The sequence below is a fragment of the Platalea leucorodia genome, assembly GCF_965183815.1.
Source record: "Platalea leucorodia genome assembly, chromosome: 1".
NCBI classification, from domain to species: Eukaryota; Metazoa; Chordata; class Aves; order Pelecaniformes; family Threskiornithidae; genus Platalea; species Platalea leucorodia.
In genome coordinates, this window is record NC_138823.1 from 103531238 (window position 1) to 103549985 (window position 18748).

At 37.6% G+C, this 18748-nt stretch overlaps 1 protein-coding gene across 4 annotated transcripts in view; it reads left to right on the forward strand.

The window, feature by feature from the left end:
- ATP9B (ATPase phospholipid transporting 9B (putative)) overlaps positions 1-18748 on the forward strand; it is a 169238-nt gene that overhangs the window by 55240 nt on the left and 95250 nt on the right. For all 4 annotated transcript variants that reach the window (XR_014228195.1, XM_082312136.1, XM_082312137.1 and 1 more), the window contains one exon: positions 12859-12953. Coding sequence is in view for 3 of the 4 variants with exons in the window: in XM_082312136.1 (XP_082168262.1) it covers positions 12859-12953 (95 nt within the window). In the remaining variant the exon portion in view is untranslated. The remainder of the gene's footprint in view (positions 1-12858; positions 12954-18748) is intronic.

Below are 18748 nucleotides of genomic sequence, written 5' to 3' on the forward strand. Positions count from 1 at the left end.
GCTTATGGCAGACTAATCACAACACTTATGATACTGGGTTTTGTTAGTAGCTTTTTAGGAGGATAAGAATTGATTAATCGTAATGAAACTCTTTTTGTTCCTGAGGTCCCCCTTGTCACAGATGCCTTGTGATGGTATGAAAAGTAGAGCTGGGTTTTCTCTTCAGCCTTTTCTGGTAGAAACTGAACTTCCAAAGGGTAAAGTGGAATTGCTTTTACTGGTCTACTTCAACTTTCCTGACCATGGTATTTGAATCTTGCACATCTGTCTTTTGCACAGAGCTAGAATTTTTGGCAGGCACTTGATTCTGCGTAGAGTAACAGCCACTGCTTCTGAAAAAAAGTAGTTTTTCCAAGAGGCAGAGTACTGCATTAAGATACTCCTCTTCTAACAAACTTGTAGTTTTAAAAAAGCTTTTAAAAACTGTAATGGTAGAAGTCTAGTAAAATAAGGTCCACAAATGCACTTTAATACATCAGCTGCTGTAGGCTTCTCGGCAGCTACCAAATTGGCAAAAGACTTTTTTTTCTTTTTGTATTGTTAGAGGTGATACTCTAGAGAGGGCAGCTCCCACTGGCTGTCAAGCATGCCTTCATGCACAAATCGTCATCATAAAAGAATTTCGTTACTGTATGTCTTGATAAATCCGGTATATAGTAATTTACTAGTGTGGACATTCCAAAACAGTGTATGTCTACCATTACAGCTGTACAATGGAAGCAATAGGGAAATGGAAAATCATTTACAAATTCTCACAATCCTTTGATTGTGAAGAACCTTTAATTCTTTGTAAGGTAATGCCAGTTGCACAATTGTTACATCTGGTATTTTTCATGCCTGCATTACATTGTTTTGGTCTTAACTTTGTGAGTACTTTACATGGTATCTCAGAATCGTAGAATGGATGAGGTTGGAAGGGATCTCCAGATATCATTTGGTCCAACACCCCTGCACAAGCAGGGCCACCTAGAGCTGGTCGCCCAGGACCATGTCCAGAGAGCTTTTTAGTATCTCCAGGGAGGGAAATTCCACAGCCTCTTTGGGCAAGCTGTGCCAGTGCTCGGCTATCCTCACAGTTAAAAAATAATAATTCTTGTTTCCTGATGTTCAGAGGGAACCTCCCATGTTTCAGTTTGCGCCCATTGCCTCTGGTCCTGCCACTGGGCACCACTGAAAAGAGCCTTGCTCAGTCTTTGCACCCCCCCTCCACCTATTTATAGACATTAATAGGATCCTCCCTGAGCCTTGTCGTCTCCAGGCTAAACAGTCCCAGCTCTCTCGGAGTTTCCTCATATGTGAGGTGCTCCAGTCCATCATCTTTGTGGCCCTCTGTTGGGCATTCTCCAGCACGCCCATATCACTCCTGTACTGGGCGGGCCCAGAACTGGACCCAGGACTCCAGGTGTGGCCTCACCAGTGCTGAGCAGAGGGGAAGGAGCACCTCCCTCGACCTGCTGGCAATACGTTGCCTAACGCAGCCCAGGGTACCGGTAGCCGCCTTTGCTGCAAGGGCACATCGCTGGCTCGTGTTCAACCTGGTGTCCACCAGGATCCCTAGGTCCTTTTCTGCCAAACTCCTTTCCATCTGGGTGGCCCCCAGCATACACTGGTGCGTGGGGTTTCTCCTCACCAGATGCAGGATTTTGCACCATTTCTTATTGAACTTGGAGGTTCTTGTCAGCCTATTTCTCCAGCATGTTGAGGTTGCTCCCATTGCATAGATCAGTTTCTTGACTTTTGCTTATGAAAATCCTTAAAAATGGTATATTTACTCAGGCATAAATTACTAGTTGCAAGCATGTTTATATTTTTCAGAATTGTAACAAAAAGAGCAATCTTGCTTGTATTAAAGTTTGTAGTTAAGAGTTTTCAGGATTCTTTACTTGTAATTACTTTTAACAACAATGGTATGAGTAAAATGTGGGAATAAAATGGGAAAATCATTTTTCTTTTGAGGCTTTGTAGCAATTCATGTCTGTAGCAATATTACTGCCTCAGATGTGATGGTTTTTTAAAATTTTAACCATTTTACTGGCACAAACTATGCAATGCAAGTACAGGCTAAGTCATCATTCATACAGCTTGATTTGCTGTTGGAAGGAGCTCCGAGTTAAATTACTAAAGGCTTACTCCAGAGTCTACCTTCTCAAACGAAGTCCACTACTTAAAGAAAAGAGTTATTTTGAAAATGATAAATTCTTAAGCATGTCTCCGCAGAAAGAGAGAATTGTGCTGGCAAGTATGTTTTACTTGTTTAAAAGGGCTAGTTTCGTAGATCTGAAAATGCAAGTATTAGTAGAACATTTGTGTCTTAACATGAAACACCAAGCTCACTGCAAATAGAAATATAATAAAGGTGATGCAAGTAGTATCTATTTACTCTGGAAAGTTAGGAATAAGTGTGCTACAAACAACTTAATTGTCTGTGCCCCAGCCTGTTCTGGAACTTCAGATATTTGAAAATCAAACCAGAGGAAAAAATGTCAGTTGGGAATTCATTTGTGCAACCGATGTCACTATTTATCTCTTTATAAAACCAACTACCGCAGAATAATAAGGCTGAAGGAGTTGCATTTGTCACACATTCTGGAATTTTCTATTATGTTTAGAAAACAAGCATTATAAAACCTACCTGTCTGGGAACTAAAATGCTTTGAAAATCTATTGCTATAGAGAATGATAAATGACTAGAGTTAAGTTTTGCACATACAGCCAGATAAAAGTTTATCTTCAGGGCATGAGTAGCTGCCAACAATCTGTCCAAGCTACTTTAATCTGTTTCTCTACTTCAGTTCCTATTCAGGTTTTAACATTTGATTTAACTCAGGCTTGAAATGTTTTGGTATCTACTTTAAGCCACTGAGTAATACTGATTCTGTGTGATCAGCTACTTGTTTAAGATATAGTCAGATAGTATGAGTGTTACGTGGTGCAAGGAGGAGGTCTTGGCAGGCATTAAGCTCCTAATAGTATTGCTCTCTCTATATTAGTGATGTAAAATTACACAGTAAAATGTTATTAGAAGACATGATCATATATCTAATTCCCTAATTATTTTATTTTCTGTGTACACTTGGGTCACTGGCAGAATGCATGTGTTTCATTAGATTTGCAGCAAAATAAGCAGTAACAAAGAAATATTTACTATTTATTTATTTTTCATATTAAAAAAGACGACTAGTAAGAGTTGAAAAAAGTTGATCTGTAAGGAGGCTGTGTATTGTATTAGGCATAAATTTGCCTGTTCTCACTCTCCAGTAATAAAGCATTTCCCCAGAATTTCTGGGCATTTGGTGGCTTGGCTGGAGTAGCAGTCCGAATATCTTGAAATCCCAAACAATTTCCCTAATTTTGGGAAACAGCTTAGAAAAGCTGAAGGTGAGAGTCATCAAAGTGGATCTCAGAGGCAGGGCAAGTCAGGCAAACTATATGGGTGTTTATGACTGATAGACTGTGGGTATGTTGTCAAAGGCTTTGAAAATAAAAGAGAAAGAAATTACTCTTGCAGAAGTTAAGTTCAAGAATTCCTTGCGTAGAAGCAGTTCATAATACGTTTCCTGTAAAGTGTTTGTTCATAAGATTGACGCCATGCATTATGGTTTTTTAAAGATACTGTCACCTTTTTCTTTTGTTAGATTGTTTAACTTGGAGGGTTTTTTTCTTTTCTTACCTGAAGGCTTTACTAGGCAAGCTGTTAACATTAACTCGATAATTCTTTGAAATGATTGGAAGATGTCTCTTGGTGGTCCTCATCTTTATAATGAAAAAGGAATTTCTGCATAGCCTATAAAGTTCTGATGATTAGGTCTAATGAGGAGTGATCTTGCAGTAGTTTTAAAGTTGCCTCACTAAAAATTTAGAGATCATCCTCAAATCAATCTTAATGTATTCTTAAGGAAAGGATGGCTTGCACATGTTAACCTGATTCTGCCTTTCATATGGAGCTTGAGGCGTGTGGCTGGCTGGAGTCGGAATGGAAGCTTGTGTAGACTTGAACTACCTTAGTCCAGCAGCTCTCTTTCCAGTGGTAGAAAACCTAATGTGAAACAACCTTCCTTGTAAGCAGTACGCAGCTGAGGAGGACACTCCAAGTTGATTACTATTGCTGCTGCTAAAATCTTGGAGACTACATTCTTCCAATGGATTCTGGTGTATTTGGCCGTATGCTTTTCTCAGCTGCCTCTGTTCGCTTGTGAGCTCTGCTTTCATCAAGAGAGAAAATGCTCCTTAAGTCAGCTATAAGCACTTTTCTTTGAGGTGTATATGCATATGTATTTTTTGTATTACTGGTCTTTAGAAATACCTCTAGGGAGGTTGATGGTGAAACCGAGTTCTGCTGTGCTGTCAGAGCTCTCAAATCAGGGAGCCTGTTTAATCAATACTCTTAAAATATTTTGAATGTTTTGAACCTTTACTTGTCGCATCGATGTTATTGTGTGCTTCGCATTAGGATCAGAAAATTAATTGAATTGATTTTTATTTTTCTATAAAATTTAAGCCAAAAAAGAAGGAAAGCTAGTTAAAAAGTCCTAATTCCTGATTCCATTTCTGTTATGATAGGGAGCAATTTAATGATTGTCCTGTATAATGTAACTACTGCATATCTGACTGTACATTGTAAGAAGGATCCTATTGAATCTTCAAGCAGCCATGCAGTACTTGCACTTAGAATAATTCTCATAATACATTTTAAATAAGAGCCATGTTTCCCGTTGTAAACCGGAATGTTTTTCTGTGAGGGCCAAAGGAGCACTGTGTGTTCAGGGCAGATAAATGGAAAATGCCAGCTGAACTCAGTACTTAGACCAGAATAATGATTCAAATAATGATAAGATACCAAAATGGATGGTGTTTATGGAATAGCACTTATGGAATAGTATCAGTGTTAGGCAATTTTCCTGTTTTAGTGGGACCTTAAAATGGCTTGCAGTGGAGCCACTTTTGTGTTAAAAGACTGTAATCTCTCTGGTTGTAAAAGGTTCGGTTTCATCCCTTTCACCTATCCGGATGTGCAGCATATTTTGTACCAAAGTAGCCTGTAATCTCAGTGAAATTAGCTTCCTGTAGTAGGTTACACTAGGTGGGGTTTTTCTCCTACTGTGTTACAATTACTTCTTCTGGAAAATATTTTCATCCTTGATTCATTTGAAGGAAGATGTACCATCTACTGCTTTTTGAGAAACACGCTTCTAATACTAACACACGTAGTAAATATGACTAATATGTTGAAGATGGGAGCAAAATAGGTTTACAAATGAATGAACAAGGCTGAAAATATTCTCAAGATTCTTGGACTTTAATCAGGCGATGTGTTTGGATCATTCATGGGACAGATCACTGTAAGTTGTTCCAGTTCTAAATGTTAAAAGCAACTAGAATAGCAAACCAAGCAAGTGCACAAACAGGGAGTAGTGTCAGTGAAAAATATTCTGGTGATTGTATAAAATGTAACGGTAAAGCTGACATCTGCCAAGTACAGTCCTGTTTTTCATACCTTTATAAAGTGGTATTCTGGCCTCCTTCACATTTTTTTTGATCTGAAAAGCGAGAACTTTTTCAATGTTCTAAGCATTCTGTATGGCAGAGTTTTTGATTTAGTCATTAAACTGAAGACTTAAATAATTCACAGTATCTTTTTTTTCTGTATCACACGGTTTCTCCAAAAAGAGATTACTAGTATACATCAGAAGAATAATGGAGCAAAGTGGTGCATTAAATCCTATTAAATGGAAAAGATAAATTAACGCTTTTGAGCATCCTTTTGTGTATATCAAAATAATACAAATCAGTATGTTAAAAGTTAAGAATGTGAATATGAATGTAGATACTTTTTTTTTTCCCCTTGGAATATTGTTTGCTATGTATAAGAGAATTCCATAATGTTTTTAATAAAAATAGAGATAAAAATTCCTAAAGCGTACTGAATCAATATAGCAATTCAAAAAAGATGCAGTGTGATCAAGCTTGGATTAAAAGCATCTGTGTGCTTGTCAATACGGAACTGTGATGAGTTTGGGGGTATCATATTGACTGTGTATTAATACATGGTATCCTATAAGACCATCAGCTGATTGTTTAGAATGTAAATGAATCTGTTGATGGATCCAGTGACTGATGGCTTAAATTCCAATTAATCAATTGCTTCATCGGTTTCTTAATTCAGATCAAATATCTCAAGTACAAACAGTTCTTTCATGGTCTTAAGAGAAATTAGTGCTTTAAAACTAATTTAATCAGTCTTGCATAAATGCCACTGCGTTTTTTCAATTGCATCCTATGTGATGGCACTGTAGCTTAAATGTTTGGGATGTTTCAGGTGTCTTGGGTTTTTTCCCTCCTTAGAAGCTATCATAATTGAAAGCTTCTTGTTATAGTAGTAAATGAAACTCTGTATTCCAACTTGTCATCTCGGTGCTGCTATTCATCTTGTCATCAGTTTAAAATTTTCATGTACATAGTCACTTAAGTAATATAAATGATTTAAAAATCAAGTTGTTCGTAAATGATCTGCTGTAGGTGTGCAAAGTCAAAGTCCATTTTTCTTTTGTTGGGTATATTCTAGTAACCCATCTCTTTCAATGCTTTTGACTTAAAGCAGGAAGGCTGGTAATATTCCCAGACAATATATAGCTGTTTATGACACCACAGTTCCATGTGCCCCGTTTCCCAGTGACCCATCAATTAATTCATCAACACTTGATGCAGGCTCTTTACTGTGACACTTATACCAGTTGATCTTAATTTGATTGCCGTTAAAACCTTCCTTTCCTGACAACTGTTGTCAATTATACAAAATAAAATCAAGTATTCATAAGTAGGCTGTAATAGGATACAGGCAGACAGATTTAATAATTCAGTTTTGCTGAGGCTTGAAAGGCATTAGTTGTAGCTGTTGTTCTCATTTGTAAAAAATTCATTGGATACAGCTCTTAAGAGAGAAGGCAGGCATAATTTTATTTATTTAGATTTGACGGAGAAGAACCCAGATGTGTAGTGGTGGTTTAGCATTATCTCTGTTTAAGAATAACTGACATGAATTCTTATCAGTTACATTATTATAGAAAGTAAATGTAATTTAATTTTATGATTTTTTTTAGACTAATTTAGGTGCACACATCTACGTTTGTTTTTTGATGATATAGCTGTAATTGAGTATGGAATTCAACCCTGCATTTATGCAGACAAAACAATACCTTTTCAAGACTGGGGTGCTTGGTCTTTAATACGCTTGTAAAACACACGTATTCCTCCATAATTGCTATATACAACTAAATTACAGTTGCTTCCCTCTGATGCATCTTCAGCACAGTATAACATTAAAATGTGTGCTGTGGCATATTTGAATTATACCTGTGAGTTCTCTTTAGTGCTTACTGGCAAGTTTATCTTTTTTTAAGCTTGCTGATATTTGGCAAAAAATTTGCAAGCAGAAATCTGTTAACTTTAATGTTCTCCAAGAGAAAGTGAAATACGGTTTTCAGAACTCTGTGTTGTTGATTGGCTTCTTGTATACTATTCTTTACTGTGTATACTGACATTCGTAACAAATACCGTGCGTGGGTTGACTGTTAAGGCTCTGTGGAAGGGATTTGAATGTACTTGTGAAATCTAAAAATGGAAATCTTTTTAAAAATAATTTCACTTGTAAAATGCTGATTAAATAGGTGTAGTTGAAGACCAGATCTGCTGTAAGTGGTTGCTCAAAGCAAGAGCAGAAAAAGTGAAGGACAGATGTGTGGAAATACTTTTAAAATGATGTGTCATTTGCTTTGTCATTTTTAATGCTAGCCAGAATAAGTTATTCCTAAGGTTTTTTTTTCCCACTGAATTCAGAATCCTCTCTTCTGTGTCATCTCATGACTTAAAGCTTCTTTCTCAGATCCTTCTTCCAGGCTGGGAATTGGGAGTGGGGAAATGAAAATTAAATTCTGGATACAGGACAAGTGGGACAGTTTAGTTTCTTATGGCAAGAAAACCATCTTAACTTCTCATGTTGCTATTAGTCAAGAAACTTGGCCAGTCCTGGAAAGCAAGTGCTTTAAGTATTAGCACACTTTCCCACCTTCTTTTTGTGTAAACAAGCCAGAAGTCTTCATGATCAAGAAGGAAGCAGGGAGGAAGCTCTGTCTTTTCACGATGCCACTCTACGTAAATTTTTCCTTGCCATTTTCAGAATCTGATTTGCAGGGAATTTCCATGAGTTGATGTGTGCATTTTGAGGTATTTGGATTCAATTATCCAGTGTTGGATTATTCAAGAGTATTATGGCCTAGCAAAGAACATGAGGTCCTACTGTGTAACTGGTAGGATATTCTGCCTCTGTCTGACTATTTTAGGATGCTATTACGCTACTAAGAAAAGTTCTGTTGCAGTCTCCTACTAAAGACCCCGTGCTTAAAACATCTCTGAAAGAACAATGTATGTAATACCCAGGAATGTATGTAATACACAGGAGACGCTACAAATGACACACAGTTTTGTTTCTGCAGCAAACTAAACCAACTTCTCTAGGGTAGTTGAGGCTTTCTTTCCAGTTACTGCAAATATTAAATCTTGATGTAATTCAGATAATTTGAATGATTTTTTTGGTTGTTTGTTTCTTCATTGTAGTCTTCCATTAAAATCAGGCGATGCAATTTTATATAGAATCATCTAAATTATTTTCCTCTTGCAAAGTAGATTGTTCTTAGTCTGTCAATACTGCTCTTTTGGGTTTCTTGTGTTAACTACACTTTCTTTAGAAACTACTTGGTAAACAGGCTGAGTAGTAAGCTAATTGTTTTAAGGAGCAATTATCCATCTTTCTGCTTATCAGAAGCAACAACACTTCCAAATGAAATAAAATAGGAATAAATAATTCATACATAACAATTTTTCTCTTCAGAGTGACTTATTTTAAAAACCCTGTAAGCTAGAATACATTTAAGAAAATATGTAACATCCCAAGTAATAGCTTGTTTTCAGAAGCCTGTATTAAAAACTGTAATTAATACTAAGAAGTGTCTATATAAAAATAAAATTTAAATGCTTGGTGGCAGCACAATTTTATGTACGTTACTGTAATTTCAGGAAATTAACAATATCTACACATAAAGAAATTAATGCATAAAATATCAATAGTGAGTTTGATAGTATAAAAAATATAAGATTTGGCTTTTTGACGATGATGCATAGTATTAATTAAGAGAAAGCTTATGATATAATTAGTTTTACTTCATTAAGTAAAAGCTACTGAAATAAATGTTATCTTTGTTCAATATTCTATTAACACACAAAATAGCTTTTATAAAAAGATGGGGTTTTTATCCATACTATCTCAAATAACCATAAACAAGTCTGTTAATAATTAGCAATGTATGCTTATGTTTTAAAGTTATATAGTTACTTCAGGGACTTAAAATAGTTTTCATCCTTTGTATTGCAGGTGCTGCTTTTCCACAGAAAGCAATCTTAGGGTAAATTCTGGACTGGCCTCAAATAGTTGAGCTTTTGCTAAAACACAAAAAAATGGAATAGTAGTCCTAGGACTTCCCAAAGCATACAAGTTTCACAGTTTTCAACTGAAATGGTTTTTAGAAAAAGTTTAGTTGCACTTGGGCAGCAGCTTGCGTGGACATGCTCTAGATTGATTTGTGCCCGTCTTCAACTGATTAGGCTAAATGAATATTACATTCTTGTAAATTAGTTTAAATGTGCTCACATGAAGTTTGCACCACTTTTGATAAATGATTAAACTCTTTAAACTCAGTGTAATTTCCTTAAATCAGCCCCTAATTCTAATTCAGATCACTCCAAAGTTTTCACTATAAAGGCAGAAATAAGTCAGACATGTTCACAATGTTCAACTTTGTCTATTAATCTTGAATGACTGTGTATTGTTATGGGAAACGAGCATCTGAGTGCCCTCACTGTATAAAGTAAAAAGTTTAATTTTATTAATTCTCCTTTATATGTAGCCTTATGAAAAATTGTTATGTTCAGTGTGGATTTTTTTTTTTGTAGACAGCTAGCCTTGATTGGTAAATATTTAAAATACTTCACGACTTTTCCTTTAAGCAGCACAGAACTTAAAAAAAATTTGATTCTTTGTGTGCTGTAAACTAAATGTCAGGTTCAAGAGTTATCACTGAATTCAGAGAGAAAGCAATTCCTGACATTTGTATAGAAGTTTTTTTCCTGGCAAGTCATATTCAGGTTAGAAACGTAAGAGCATTTTAACACTGACCTAAAGCATTCTGTTAAAGTACATAACACAATTTTTTTACCTTTTTTTTTTTTTTTTTTAATTTTGTGATTGAGGGGGGAGGGGCCACTGCTGGCAAGCATTTCAAAATGGAGCAGTTACAATAGCTATTTTTTCAGAAGACACTGATTTTTAGAAGTTTTATGTACTGCTGACTCAAATACCTTCTAAAGGTAAAGTACGTGTGACTTCCACGCAATACACAGTGGGGAATATTTAGTTTTTTACAGGTCCAAGGGCTTGGTAGGGGTGAAGAGTTGTTTTTGTACATTGTTTCTAATGACATGTTTCATCTCCCATGTTTATAGCTTAGTTAAGCCAGGTTTAAAATCAGTATCTCCTAGTATAATTAAAATTACTTAGTCAAATCTGCTGCAGTATTTGAGGTAGAGGATTGTATTGTTTCAGTTTTGCTGTTGTGATCACTATTGAGAGCTGACTTGGCAGAAAGCAGTCCGTTTTTTGGGATAAAAGGGAAACAGGCTATGAGATAAGTTATTGATGAAATTAACTGCTGAAGTGGAGAGGAAATGCAGCTGGCCAATACATGTCATAGTGTGAGCTCTATTAAATGAATATATGTGCAGTCAACCATTCACAGGAGCCACACTGGTCTTGAACTGCATTGATCTGTAGTATAATTCTAAATGAAATTGATGGAAGAGAGCAACCATTGACAGGAAGGGTAAAGAGAACCATGAAATGTCTTGTACAGGAAAAGTATGATGGAAAGTAGGCTCACCTATGCCGTGGATAGAAAGTGAAGTGAAACCGTGGTATTTCTAGGTGTTCCTAGGTACCTCATCCTTAATTATAATGCAGTGTATGTCACTGGACTCTTCAAAAAGCGCTTTATAGTATTTTATTTTTAGAAGAAAATCCATAAAGCATCCTGTCAAGAATTTTAAATCAGCTTTTCAAGAACTTTAGATACAACTTTGCAGCTTGCAGGTCTGAGCTTTGGGTGAAATTTAATTGTGATAATGTATTCTGAGAGCTGTTTATATTAACATTTAAAGATTTGTTTACTTACTATGCACTTAATATAAATACAGCTGTTACATGAAGGCTTGTAAGCTTCTTTCAAGACTGTTGTGCAAAAATGCTACCTTCTAGTCAGATATAATTTCAGGTGGCTTTTCTCTCAAGCGTGTCCTTTCAGACCTTTAGCTCATTGAACTGCTTAATTTACAGGCCTTGATGAATAAAACATTGGGTTCTGTTAGATTTTACTTACATCAGGGTCCACATGTCCTATAAAAGAATCTCTCTCTTAGTTTTGTGTTCACTGGTAGGTACCCTTTCTTGATGTATTGCCTATTAGATTCAAAACTTCTAGCACGTTGTCATCTTGTCTGCGTAAGAAGACTCAAACCTGGATAAACTCCTTTGCCAGTGTTTCCTTCAGTTTAATTGCTACCGTATCACTTCTAGTGATGAAACTACTTTGTTAGTTTTTATTGGATTGGTTGAAATACAGGTGGAAGTATGGGTATATACGCATGTATGTCTACACACAGTTTAAACTTTACAAGTAACTAGAAAAATCTATTTTTATTTCACACCCATAGCACACAGTTACAATAGTGTATACAGTTGTTAGGCTGTAGCATAATGGAAGTTGTAATTATCACTTCAGAAATACTTAAGGTTTCTTTAGTGTAGCAATTGTGAAGAGTATTGCCAAAATTTTACCACCTTTTTCAAAGGCTTCAAACTAGGTGGAAATTGTAGCTAATTGTATATGTTTTTAATAGATTGGCAATGTTCATGTGCAGTCTTTTTTTGAATCTTACATTAGTAACCTACGTAATACCCCAGACTTGGTGATATCCATCAAACTAGTTATTGGGGCAGTGGGAGGCTCTGCACTGGTCTCAGTTTTCTGTTTCTTGAATACTAGTCTTCTGTCTGTAAAGCATACTGATTCTTTTCAGTATGTATAAGCCTGTATCTTGAATTTCCCTCATATCTTAAGTACTGTGCATGCATGTGTTGACAGGTTTCTTTAGCCTTGGATCCTTAACAACTACAGATGATTCAAAATTACTTCTTTTAAGTGTAATACAGTGGGACCCACATTGTTTCAAATGGTATCCATGTTAAGGATTTATTTTTAAAAAAATTTTTTCAGAGAAGCCAGGAGATTATAAGGAGTGGAAGTTTGTGATGTCATACCAGCAAAGAGACAAAAATCACAGGCATCAGTTCATTGTTCTATTGTGTTGGAATTGTACAAGTGACACAATTCTAAAAAGAAAAAAAAAAATTAAACCTGTTTCAGCTTCAGCCAGTGAAGTTGTATCTCTTGCTGATAACATTTGGATACCTGTTTAGAAACTATTAAGAAACCTGTAAAGTAGGATTCTGCCCCCCCCCCCCCTTCATAAACAGGCATATTGAACAATTTTTCTGATAAAGTTAACTACTGTGTGATATTTGGAGCATTCCTGGAAGAAAGCAGACAGACATTTCAAAATACGAATCCTTTTATATGTAGCACATTTATTTAAAAATGGTTGTAAATGGTTTTATTTTCACTCTTCTAAATTTTTTAACCCAAACTGAATTTTTGAGATCAAAAAAACAGTTTGATGTCTCTTTATAACTTCAAGGTTCGTGTTTCATTCGAACTGACCAGCTCGATGGAGAAACAGACTGGAAACTGAAGGTTGCTGTCAGTTGCACACAAAGATTGCCAGCTTTGGGGGTAAGCATCTTATCTGTTTGCTCTTTAGATATCTTCCGTGTATGTATATATATCTCTTATCTAAAAGATTGTTACAATTATTGTTAAGTATTGGAAAATATCTGTTACCACAGTCTTAGTTTTTGCAATGAATAGGAGATAGATATTCCACCGAATGCTGAATGAGAAGTTGGTTATGCAAATATTCTTATTTTTCCATTGAAAAGAAACTGAGATAAAATTGGATTTTTATCTTTCAACTTAGTGGTTCTCATTGTGGTCCCCACTGTGGTCCACACGCTGCAGAAGCCTATCACGGCTGTAGTGTTTTCAACCAAGTGTTACACTGCAAGTGCAAGTCATTATTGCCTCAGGAACCATTGCTTTAATAACTAACTTTTAAGCTTGGGAAACAAGAGTCTGCTCTTGGAAGGTAAAGTGCTTTTTGTTGACAAGATGCTTTCTAGTCTGACTAGGTGCAGTGTGCAAGTTCTTGCAAGGAGGGCTCTCTGAGTTGCTTGAATGTGTGTATTTTTTGAGTGCACATGTCATGTCACAGGCAACTATTAAAATTGTGAAAAAGGACATGTGTGTGTATGTGTATACATTCAAAACAGACACATATCTACAAAAATGTATGTAGAATTGTTTAAGTGTCTCTTAATGAGAAGCTGAATTGTGTCCCTTGTACTGGGGAAGCTTGCTATTTTACAGGAGAGTTGGCTTGGTATTAAGAGACTTCCTCTGAAAACATACTCAAGTTACAAGCTTGTGGAAATTTACCTGTACAGAAGTTCTGGTGTTTTGACACTAAGTCCTTTAGGTGCTTTATTAAAGGCAAACATACCTTAAGAGGACTGTTTATATGCCATCTCAATAGAAAATGTGAGTGTTAGATTATCTACCAGATCTTAGCAGGACTTCCGCAGTCGTTCTTCCAGAATTAGAGTTGCTGCCACACTGAAATTAGCAAAAGGGAGAGATTTTTTTCCTGTGTGCATAGTGCTCTGTCTACTGGCTTCACATGTGACAGGAGGAAAAAATATCTAGGTTTGAATTTAGATTGGGAACAAGGGATGGAACTGAAGGTTGGTCATGCCAGACAGAGATGCCAAGTCAGGCTCCAAGATGGGAATTCTGGTGCAAGAAGAGACTTCAACAAGTATTCTGTAACCTGCAGTTGAATTTAGTATTTGTAGTAATTCCTCTCCTGTAGGTTTTTACAATTTAATCATTGGCCTATCTTGTTTTCTCATTTAAAAAAAAAAAAAAAAATCATGTCCACATTTGTGACAGGTGCATGCATTTGACTAAAATCCGGTCAGTTTTCTCTTTTGCTTTGATTTTTTTATATTAAATTGTGCTTTTCAGATAGTTACAACTGTGTCCAACTTAGCTCTTATTTCTTATTTCCCTTCTGTTTTGTAAGTATCACTGACTGCACTCAGCAAATACAACTCTTCCTGCAGAGCACCGCCTTTTTGAGTTCTGTTTGCTGGTTATAATTTCAGTGTTCGGAGCTTGGAAATTTCAGTGTTCTGAGCTTTGGTGTTCTGAGGCTGAGGAAATCTGGAGTAAATTACAACGTAAAGGTTTCTCTACACTCTCCTTTGGAAAAGAAAAAAATGTTCTCTTTTCTATTTTTTTTTTTTTTTTTTTTTTGAAAAAAAACAAACAAACAAAACAAAATCCATGTCTGAAGTCTTCCCTCCTTGCTAGGAAGAAATAGACCTGGTAGAGCAGAGAATTGTACTGTAACTTTTATATTATGTTCTTTGTTTAAAAAAAAAAAAAAACAACAGTTATCAACAGACTTGACAAATTGTTAAGCATCTATGGAGACAGTATAAAATTATGGTTAAACCTGTGCATTTGATTTGAAAGAAGTAAATGTATTGAAGTTGTTTACAGTGGGAAAAATAAATGGGAAATGGTTGAAGTTGGGGAGTCTGCATTTGAATGGTAGGACATGCAGAAGTGAAAGTTTGCTTCAGGTGGTGGTTGTTTTGGGCATGTAGGGGAGGGAAAGGCAAGGTATTGCCAAGAAATTATTTGTGTGTCTTGGAAACCGTATACAAGACTCAGCTGTACAATACAGTAACCATTTTTTCCTTATTTGTTTCCACTTACTGCTATTAACCTACCTCTGACTGATCTATGCTTCTTGCAAGATTCTTGTATTCTCCCTCTTCTTGAGATGTAGGTCACAACCTGAGTTGCGTCATCAGGTGCGGTTAATCAAGGAGCTATGGACACTGAACAAACCTTCCCTGGCTACCAGCAGCAAACGGAAGCCACTAAGCAGTTGATGTGCCTGTGCCCTTTCTCGTATCACACAGTTATTGGTGGTTAATCATGCTAGCCAGGGCTTTGTCTGTGTTAAGCTGACATGTCATCCTGAAGTAACTGATGCTGAGTATAATACTGCCTGCCAACTAAACTCAACAATCAACCAATTTCCATACCGTGTGGTTTGGTGAAACCATTGACACTTGGTGGTTCTTTAATGAGATCATTTTAAATGGCTGCTTCCCAGCTGGTCTTAGACTGTTTGCAGTGGTCCTGTCAAATACCTGCTTCACTCCTAAGCCCCATCTGCCTGTGAATTATTTTGGGGAAATGGTAGCCTAAGGCACCCAAATGTAAATGCTTTTTAGGGGATCCCCACATCCTTTACAGCAGATAATGCTCAGCGCACATCCTAGAAGGCTGTTTCCATTCCTGTGGAAAGCACATTGGTATTTCTTTAATTTCTGCAAAGACACTTTTACCTCTACTGGGATGGCAATAATATGCAAGAGTATCAGCCGTCTAAAGAAACTGTGGATGGACAACTTGAGAAGATTAGTATGAAGCAAGCCATGAATTTCAAACTAACAAAAAATGGCATTATGGAATTATTTTATTCTAAGCCTAATTTTTGCAGTTCCTAATAAGAGTCATAAGCTGTATCTGTATCTAGGCCCTACACATATTCGTTTTTTTTTTTAAAGTTAAATTAAAATGCGGTGGGCAGAATTATTTCTTTATAGTTACAGTAACAATGGTTTTGGAAAAAAGTTAAGAGTAAAAATAGGATCCATGCTTTAAACATGTAGGGATAGTGTTTGCCATGCTTTGAAACTTTACATCTGACTTACCTAAAAAGAGATGCTTAAAATACGTAGTTGAGGTTTTCTCAGCAAACAGTATTCAAGCTCTCTTGTACACACAGTGGAAAAAAATTTGAAGCAACTTGGTTAAAAGTAAGGATCATTTGAGAAATCCATTTCAAGCAGACTTTTTCTCACCCTGGGCTTCTACAGTATCTTCTGTTGCTGAAAACGTCTCTTAATAAAACTGAAAAATCAGGCAAGTTGCTTTCCAGATATTAACTTGAAAATGCCTGTTGCTTTGTAAAACATCCCTGTGCTTTATTTCTGTTCCTAACTTGAAACACCACAATTTTACAGTGATTATCTCGCTAACCTGTAGGGGCATAGGCTTTTTGATAGGCATAAAATGACTTTTGCAGAAACCCGTTGGGGTTTGAAGCGGTCTGGCAAAGGACCGAGCTTTGTCCTCCGGTCTGGGATCAACTCTGGTGTCCTTCCCTCTATAAAAGGTCAGGAGAATGGGGCCATGAGCAGAAGCAGCTGCTGGGAGCTGCCCCTCCTTGCCTCCTGTTTGCATTATGTGCCGCACAAGGTGGGCAGTGCTGTCACGTTTGCCCCCAAAATAACTGACGCGGTGCAAATAAGGCCCTTCAGGGAACGGCGATCTACGGGTTTCGCTGTAGCTTTTTGCAATCGAGCCATTAATGAAAACTATTTTGCTTTAAGGAATTCGGGGGGGGGGAAATCATCCTCCCCAAAGAGCAGATCGCTCATACCTGACAAATGCCGCTTTCTACCCGCGCTGCGTAACGCCAGCACGCAACGCCGCCGCTCGCGGGGGTAGTACGTCACCCCGCTTCTCACGTGCGCGCGCTCCGGTAGGTAGGTGGGGGGGCGGGGCGGGGCGCACGTCGCGCTTGCCCCCTGCTGGGCGGCCGCCGGCACAGCGGCGGGAGGGCGGCAGGCGGCGCCCCCCCCCCCCCCCCAACGGCCGCCGGGGGCCTGTGGTGATTCGCAACGGTCGTGCGGGGCGCGCGGAAAGGCGCGTGAAGGAAAGGGGCAGAGCGCTGTGCATTCTGCGCCTACGAAGGGTTGCGTGGAGAACCCGAGGTTTTGGTCCTCTTGTGCCTTTCGTGAGGCGCGAAGCTTGCGTTTTAATTCGGTACTGCCTTTAAACTGGACTGAAGGCTCCTGTTCGTATGGGCGGCTACAGAGGTGGGTTAGGTTTCCCGGGTTAACTTTATCCGTATGGATGATAAACCAGCAGTTGGCCGCAGGGGGGCCGTTCGGAAAAAGAACCCCTCCCGACAGGGGCGCCATCGCCGGGGTCCAGCCGTTGGCCCTTGCTGTCTCCGGGCTGGCGTTCTGGGTTATTCCTGTAACGATTCAAATAACAATAACGATAATAACGATTTCGGCTAACCTTCTCTCTGAAGTAGCAGCTGTTCGTTGCAGTAGTGCTTCTCCTGGCTTCCAGGGACTCTCCACGCGTAAAGCAGCACCTGTTACAATGTCTTCTCCGTGCGCTTGCAGCGCGTTTTCAAAGCTGAGGCTTAATATTTAAATATCAAAATATATTTTTCATAATTTAAGAGAACGTGTGCAAGTTGAGCATAAAAGAGACTATAAGCAATTTGATTATGTTTGACGGGATATACTCTCCGTAATTGTCACTCGTTTTGATTTCTCAGTTACCCGGTGTAAAGGCAGCGAGGATCTCGCGCTGGCGTGAGCTGTCGGTCGCGTCAGCAGAGCTGCGCTGTAACCCTGCCCGTCGTGACACCCAGAACAAACCAACCTGCAGGCCTTCCGAGCTTTTCTTAAGGAGCAGATGACACCACCGAGATGATCAATACAGATTTAGTTGTCTTTCTAAAGCACTTAATGTGATCAGAGAATTAAAATTTCAACAAGTCATTTAATGATGGCTGAGCAGCAAATATTGTAACACCTAGATTGGGTTTCTTGCAGGTTCATGGTTACAGGCGGGGCAGTTCTTCTGGCAATAGGTGCGTTCTGAGGCATTCTTCTCTGGCTCGTGTGATCAACTAAATTTATTAGCAGCAATGAGGTCACTGTAATTTTCAATAAATGGTGACTTGCTGATTTATATCAGAAGATCCATACAGCAGTAAACAATACCATTTACATTTAATTAGTTTTATTGAACCAAAGGCAATTTTATTTGTAATGAACTACATGTTATGATTAAGAATGTATTTTAATGATCTTTAAGTAAGGTGAAGAAATGTTGCCCTTGACCTAATAGAGCAGATTTTTCTATGTTATTGATAACTTTACAGTGATTTTCAAATTCTGAAATACAAAAGAGAACATTTTCATATTGTACCATCATCAAGTCATTTTCTGACTTTCAGTTTAGAAGGATGAAATACATTCTTTTGAATGATTGTTTTCAAGTATGAGATAATTAAATGCATATTAAGTTTTTTTTAAAAATCTCATCTACTATTGTATAAAAATAATTCAATTTTTATTGCTTGAGATTCAAGTCTTTTATGCAGTTTCTTTAATCTAGAACTGTTACAATCCCCCTACCCAAGTGTGGGGGTCTTTTGTTTGTTTTGTTTTTTTCCTTGAGTAAGAAAATAACTGAGGTCATTTGCCCTCACTGTCTCCTAAAAGCAATGTAATTTTAGGTGTAGAATACTGTTTCCATTGAACATATCAGTAGAACTATTTTGGCTTCAGTGAACCAGC